The sequence below is a fragment of the Halichondria panicea genome, chromosome 1 (genome assembly GCF_963675165.1).
Source record: "Halichondria panicea chromosome 1, odHalPani1.1, whole genome shotgun sequence".
Taxonomy (NCBI): domain Eukaryota; kingdom Metazoa; phylum Porifera; class Demospongiae; order Suberitida; family Halichondriidae; genus Halichondria; species Halichondria panicea.
The window spans coordinates 9,670,632-9,677,023 of record NC_087377.1 but is presented as its reverse complement, the minus strand read 5'-3'; the positions used below and the strand labels follow the sequence as shown (position 1 = coordinate 9,677,023).

Here is a 6,392-nt window from a genome sequence, read left to right as displayed (position 1 = left end):
GTGCATGATACTTAGTGAATGTTTTTGACCAAGGGCCAAGTTATGGAAGCAGCCAATCAGAGATACATTGTTATAGTGTGACTATAATTATTGCAATTTTGCAATCTGGTGTATGCTTTATATAATTATGTATAGCCTCAGGTTAATAAAATGAGGACCTTTGCATGGAATCCTTGCACTACTTAGACCTGTGTGGCAGATCACCATGCATGCAGCATTTGTTGTCAGGAGAAAAAGTTATAATAATTGCAATTTGTCACTACCAATTCACTTGACGGTTCGAACCGTCAGCTATATTATGCATGTGAATAACTCACATGCACGCCAATCAGTAAATGACATGTTTTGCAAGTAACACATTCACTGTTAAAAGTTCCCTTTCTCTTTTGCAGGATCAGAATAGAATTCACTGTTTTATTAGTTAAGTGAAACAAAAATTGTTTGATTTTTTGTCTATTTGTAAATCTTATCTGCATTGTTATGTTATTGTTGTATTCCATGGTTGTGTTAACTTGTTTTTATTGACTCTGTTTAGCATACTAGATTTGGAGAAGCTAACAGAGATATATTTTGTATCACGATAAACAGAATGAAATATACACAACATTAGGTGTTACTTTGCTTTAGCTCTTGGTATACACTCTTTAAATGTTCTATTGTCTTTTTACGTAGATGACCGGTGGACGTCAACTGGAAATCGTACAAGAGTATTGAGGATTTCGTGACTGAATCTTCCCACTCAATTCGCTTCCTCTTGTTTTCTGGATCCTGTCTTCTTGCCACTTTCCATTTGCTGTTGTACTTCCCTTCCATCCAGACAACTCCTACCTCTGAATCTGAGATCGATCGAAGTTGAGCAATCCATGGCTCGATGTTACTGCTTGGACAGCTTCTGACTGCCAGCAACTGATCAATCTTGAGACCTGCTAAATCCTGCACCTCCCTAACGTCTGTCCGTGATTGCTTTCGGTAGGCGCCAGTGTACACCTGTATGACATTGAATTTGAAGGTAGATACCATGTGAACAAAGCAACCTAAATTTAGGAAGCCTACTCAGTGACCTAAATTTAGGGATGGTATAATTTGTGTGTGTGCATGCACACATTGACCTAAATTTAGGGAATTGTGTGTATATACTTATATGCATTACGTATATACCTAAGTTGAAGAATTATGCAAAGTGACCTAAATTTAGGTTATTATAAATTTAGGGAAAGTGCAATAGGTGTGCTGAACTGTCGTATAATTATTGCTTACATTGCACTCTTCATTCTCTGCAGCAAATAGAGCTTGAAGCTGGGTATTCTGAGGCGCATCACAGCTCATATCTGCTGATCCTGAGGCTGGGAGTTGGGCCAGTTGACGAACTGTGTAATAATTATTAGAATATAAGTGATATACGTAATGTAAAGTATATTATGGTGTTACGTATATAATTCTGATTGAAATGAGAGTTTGCTCACCTTCTTGGAGATGTAGCAAGGGCCAGGGGGTAATTCCAAATTCATCATCAGAGTAGACAGCGTCCATATCAAATTGCTCCCACCAAATACGAGCATCATCAGAGATCCAAGAATAAAACTTTGGAATATCTATGTGTAGACGTGGCAGGTCTATCTTGTTGTCAGACAGGTGAACTCTATTTGGAATGCCACATGGAATCTCCTGCACAGTAAACATTTTGCATGTAAAGTTAAAAGCGTGTAATTTGATCTATACGAATGCATGAGCTTAATTTATAGCCTAAGAGGTGTAGGTCGATAAATACATTGTCCATTTTTGTTACAGTAAAATGCACGAATCAGCAAAAATTTAACCCTCAAAAATGTTACGCTATAATAGTGCAAAATCCAAATTTTTATGAACATAATAGGCACATTAATTTTTTAAAGAATTCAAGAATCGAATGGGTGTATTATCAGGGCCTAGAGAGCTGTAGAATATACTTATGGTTCGAACTTCAGCGTCTGTAAAAAACTGCTATTAATTATTATAACAACTGCATACACCCTAACACAAAGTGTGTTGCCATACATAATGTAGTATGCATGTGCTTGTACGGTATTTATTATGATCACTGACAAAAAAAACGTTATTACATGCGGACTTGCCAGAAGTAGTTTCACTGCTACATCAGCATTGCACCAAGCATCACTGCTCCAATGCCGGAAATACATCACAGCTTTCCCATCTTCTAAAAAGAATTTGAAGCAATGTGGAAGAGAGTGACCATTTAGTCCGTCAATACAAGGTTCCAGCCACGACCTCACATCAGAAATAGTATTGAGTACCTCAACCGTTGGGGTAGGTGTGCTTGACTGTGTAATCTGCTTTTGGAGATCTGTACAATTATACATGCAACAATAATTATGTAATGTCACAATCAATTCAAAACCAACCTTAATAAATTTATAGGAAGTATAATTATAGCTATAATTATAATTGACCACCATGCATAATACCTACATACTACATGTATAATTATGAATGCATAATTATTACCTGGTAAAGATTCAGCTCCTTTTAGAGTGAGCTGCTTAGATATCCTTGAGAAAAGCTGGTCAATGTCCTCATGAGTATGACCAACAGGTAGGAAGTTTACCCGCACCTATTATAGCACAATGTATACAGTGTCATATGCATGCATGCATGGGCAACCATGCATTGACAATGTGTGCATGAATGATTATAATTATAGTCATTAGGGCAGGGCAGTGCATGCAGTTGCTATGTAATAATTACTATAATGATACCTTAGTGAATATCTTTCGTTCTACCAACAATGCGCAAAACCCCAGGAAGAACTTGTTTTTGTTTTCTTTTGCTGTATTGTCCAGTTGGATGTTGAGAACTGGTGGGAGATGATCTAGAGCAATCAAGGATTTGAGCAGCACATGAATCGTAACGTTGCAGTCATGAGGGAATTGCAGCATGTCAATGTAGACGTGAGCTAACTTTCCATGAGGTGCCCGGGTGTGTACTAGCACTCCAGTGACGTGTGTTCTGAGAGGAAGCAATCCCTGCACAGACTTTGGGATCTTTGCGAGGCGAGGAAGATTGGTCTTGTGCTGATCCATGCCATCAATGATGATGGTAACACTGTGTTGTGGATTTGTTCTAGTTCTGGAGACACAATGAGGAGAGAGTCTTGCACTATGCTTGTTTCGAGTTCTGGAGACACAATGAGGAGAGAGTCTTGCTTGTTGTTAGCTATGCTAGCAGGAGTGCATGCACCCCTGATGCTAGTTTGTGAGTCTTGCTTACTGCTTGTCCCTGGTGACACAATAAGGAGAGAGTCTTGGCTATAACTGCCATCATAGAGAGGACATGAATCATTCATCATTGCATGCATGCAAGCCACAAATCATGCGCACTGAACTATCACACCTGCGGGTTCACGCATGGCTACTTTATTGCGCATGCGCCGATGGACTAGCACTATTCAGCTGCATTTAAAACTGCACTGCACTGCGCTGCACTTAGTAGTACGTGCTTAGCTACTGTAGCTCCCTAGTTTACAGCATAGGTGAAGAATGCCTGCAACCAAGAGGTGGCACTTTGAGTTTCTCGTGGGTGGAGTCAGTGGTATCACTGTGTACAAGAATGGTGCAAGGATTAAGAGCTACAAACTCCCAAATCGCCCAGTCTTGGAAAGTGTATATTCAATAGGTACTCCTTCTACTAGAAAGACTTGTGATAAGGTTAAAGAATACCTAGATCAAGCCATTGAGGTAAGCTATAATGTATAACAATGTTGTAATTTTAGTAATAAGCACCACAGATATAATCCTGGTTTTTATTGGTCATACAGGTCACATTTAAATGCAAGACTACTGTGCTCCTGAACCGGAAGGAGTTTGAATGGAATAAATCAGCATTTTGTCGACTGTTGAGGCTGTCTCCTGGGGCGAGAGCAGTCGACTTCATTCAAGTCTTCAACCAACTGACAAAGGTATCATAATAATGTGTCTTGCCCATTTCTGCGTGATTGCTAAGGTGTACAACAGTTGATACAGTCCCTGTTTTCACATAGGAATAATGGGGGGGGGGTCATATAGATCCTTGTGATAGGGAAAATGTAATAATTGATGTACAATGCGTTTTTCATGTACATCACTTGTTTACATACATTGCACATAAAATTAACATAATAATAACTCTATATAATTATAAAGTTTACTTAATAATTATAGTATAGAGTTCATGTATGATCGCTAACCCACCAATATATAACCGTTCAAATTGCTGTCTGCATGCATGCTTATAATATTATATACCCATGCATGCATCATGCGTGGGAAAACAGTTGAACATACAATCAGTGCATGGCAATCAATGTTTGTACGTGTGAATTCTATATCTTGACATCATGCACTGTATACAAACCTCGTGTTTATAATCTACACTAGCTAACCTGATAAGGTATTAGAATTGTTACAGCAGCTATATGTATGTACATATTCTTACTTTATCTACAGTTCAATTCTGACCGAGGCTTCTTAGTTCCTGTAAGCCCCCTGCCCACCAGTTCGGAGTTGCTAACTGAGGAGGCGTTGTCTGATGGTGGTGACTCTGAGGATGACCACCCGCTGTCTTCATTGACAAGTACCCAAAGCATAGACGGCAGCCACCAACTTGGAGAAAAGAGAAGTCAGCAGGAGGAGGAAGTATCGAGAAAGAGGATGAAGCACAAAGATACTATGGACGATGCGATCTTCACCAAGAAGATTGGTAAGCTGCATGTGTGCCAACTGTATCACACATGCAATTTCAACCTTGCTTGCGCATGCGCACCAAGGCACAATTGAACTTCTCTCACTTGATATTGTATATGCATGCATGCAGGAACTATTGATCTCCAGCTGAGAAACCTCTCAGAACCCAAAACACAACGCTGTTTAAGAACGGTTGACACTGTATTTGTGGAGGAACTAGTGAAGAAGTTCACTAAGGATCCCTCTGCTCCAGGTGTACCTCCGATTGCTGTTCTGTGCATTTCTGTCGAGAGCATAGATGTGTTTGACACCAACAGAGTGGACGCCTATAAGTACGAGCTGCTTGGAGGCCAGCATACAGCCTTGGCAAGAAGGATAGTAGCAGCCAAGTCTCCAGACAATACGTTGCTACAGACTGTCCTTGCTGAGGTGTATGTTGGTCTGACAGACGATGAAGCACTTAGGCTCGCCTCTCGCCACAACACAAATAGTCATTTTATCCACAAGATGACACATCGGGACTATGTAAGTTAAAGAATTCAAAATTCCTCTAAGAAATAAGCTGTGTTCATTCATTTTGCTATGATTATAGCTTGAGGCCTGCCGATCGAAACTGTTTTCAATGTGCGGTAAGGCTCCTGAGGAGGAAACCCCAAAAGACTCGGTGGAATGGAAGGATGTGTGCAAGCGATGCATTTTACCTCAGGTATTATACTATTTCGTCTGTTAATATACATTGTACTTTACAGAACTGATCCATGCATGCTCATAATATTTGTCCAAATCTTAGGATATGGGCCGCTGCACAATGGAGAATATCTTTAAGCAGGCAAGCTTTACTAAGGAAGTCTGGGCATTGGCCGTATCGGTCATGAACTTGTACGAGGAGGGGGAGCTGAAAGACCAGACCCTCTCAACAAAATCTCTGACTACAAAGCCCGAGTTTAAGCAGCAAAATTTTAGCCCAATCCAGTGCCTTCCTGATGAGTTCAAGCTGGAAATGTTATCAAAGGTATACAAGCGCTTGAGAAGATTTTCTATAGACAAAATAATATTGTTACGTGTAAAGAAGTACATGCAGAGGTATAATATAGGAGCCTGACAGCGTAATCTATTTATATCTGCATTGAAGTTGTTATGAATTAATAGTAACAGTTTTTTAGATCATGTTTGCCTGCAATCTGATAGGCTATAGAGGAAGTGTTCTATCCAACTTAGTATACTTACCGTATAGCGCGAAATTTTCGAGGCACTTATATTTCGTGGATTGGCCTCTAAAAACCATTTCGTTGCACAATGTTCGCGGAATGACTGCTTACCGGAAGCCACGCCTTTAAATATTTGCACGATAGCAGGTAATTCTAATTAAAGAACAATTTTCGTGGACTTAATTTTCGTATAGAATTCTAACCCACGAAATCCGCGAAAATTAAGCCCCTCGAACATTTCGCGCTATACGGTATTTACTTCACTTATGCATGATCAGGGCTAGTAGAACCCTCTCTACACGTTCGGGATACTACAACCATGCAGCTCTAAATGTTAATTATTAATTTTCCAGGTTTCAAGCAGTGAGCTAAGCCTTGCCGAATTAAAGGAAGAAGCTACCAGCTACAGATCAAGAAAGTCTCTGCAAAGGGCTTTTTGCAAGTAAATTAACAATCACATGCATGCATT

At 39.8% G+C, this 6,392-nt stretch overlaps 2 protein-coding genes and 1 long non-coding RNA gene across 3 annotated transcripts; 2 read left to right on the top strand and 1 right to left on the bottom strand.

The window, feature by feature from the left end:
- The first annotated feature begins 353 nt into the window (after positions 1 to 353).
- On the top strand, positions 354 to 1,464 carry LOC135344806 (uncharacterized). Its single transcript, XR_010397549.1, has 3 exons — positions 354 to 420; positions 673 to 969; positions 1,281 to 1,464. It is a non-coding gene; the product is annotated as an uncharacterized LOC135344806 (long non-coding RNA).
- LOC135344551 (uncharacterized) lies at positions 591 to 3,077 on the bottom strand. Its single transcript, XM_064541776.1, has 6 exons — positions 2,754 to 3,077; positions 2,503 to 2,608; positions 2,112 to 2,341; positions 1,464 to 1,665; positions 1,258 to 1,367; positions 591 to 987 (listed from the first exon to the last, which is right to left on the bottom strand). The coding sequence occupies exons 1-6, from the start codon at positions 3,075 to 3,077 to the stop codon at positions 607 to 609; spliced, it is 1,353 nt and encodes a 450-aa protein (XP_064397846.1). The 3' UTR covers positions 591 to 606.
- A 456-nt stretch (positions 3,078 to 3,533) lies between these two features.
- On the top strand, positions 3,534 to 6,369 carry LOC135344519 (uncharacterized). Its single transcript, XM_064541734.1, has 7 exons — positions 3,534 to 3,731; positions 3,812 to 3,952; positions 4,479 to 4,731; positions 4,846 to 5,240; positions 5,308 to 5,421; positions 5,506 to 5,727; positions 6,277 to 6,369. The coding sequence occupies exons 1-7, from the start codon at positions 3,534 to 3,536 to the stop codon at positions 6,367 to 6,369; spliced, it is 1,416 nt and encodes a 471-aa protein (XP_064397804.1).
- Positions 6,370 to 6,392: the final 23 nt, after the last annotated feature.

Excerpts from the sequence above, each read along its gene's own strand:
- LOC135344551 (XM_064541776.1), bottom strand. The coding sequence starts at position 3,077 with ATGGATCAGCACAAGACCAATCTTCCTCGCCTCGCAAAGATCCCAAAG. Across the intron at positions 2,342-2,502 it reads AGGAGCTGAATCTTTACCAG|ATCTCCAAAAGCAGATTACA; the intron begins GTAATAATTATG and ends ATAATTGTACAG. Across the intron at positions 1,368-1,463 it reads CTTGCTACATCTCCAAGAAG|TTCGTCAACTGGCCCAACTC; the intron begins GTGAGCAAACTC and ends ATTATTACACAG.
- LOC135344519 (XM_064541734.1), top strand. The coding sequence starts at position 3,534 with ATGCCTGCAACCAAGAGGTGGCACTTTGAGTTTCTCGTGGGTGGAGTC. Across the intron at positions 3,953-4,478 it reads TCTTCAACCAACTGACAAAG|TTCAATTCTGACCGAGGCTT; the intron begins GTATCATAATAA and ends CTTTATCTACAG. Across the intron at positions 4,732-4,845 it reads GATCTTCACCAAGAAGATTG|GAACTATTGATCTCCAGCTG; the intron begins GTAAGCTGCATG and ends GCATGCATGCAG.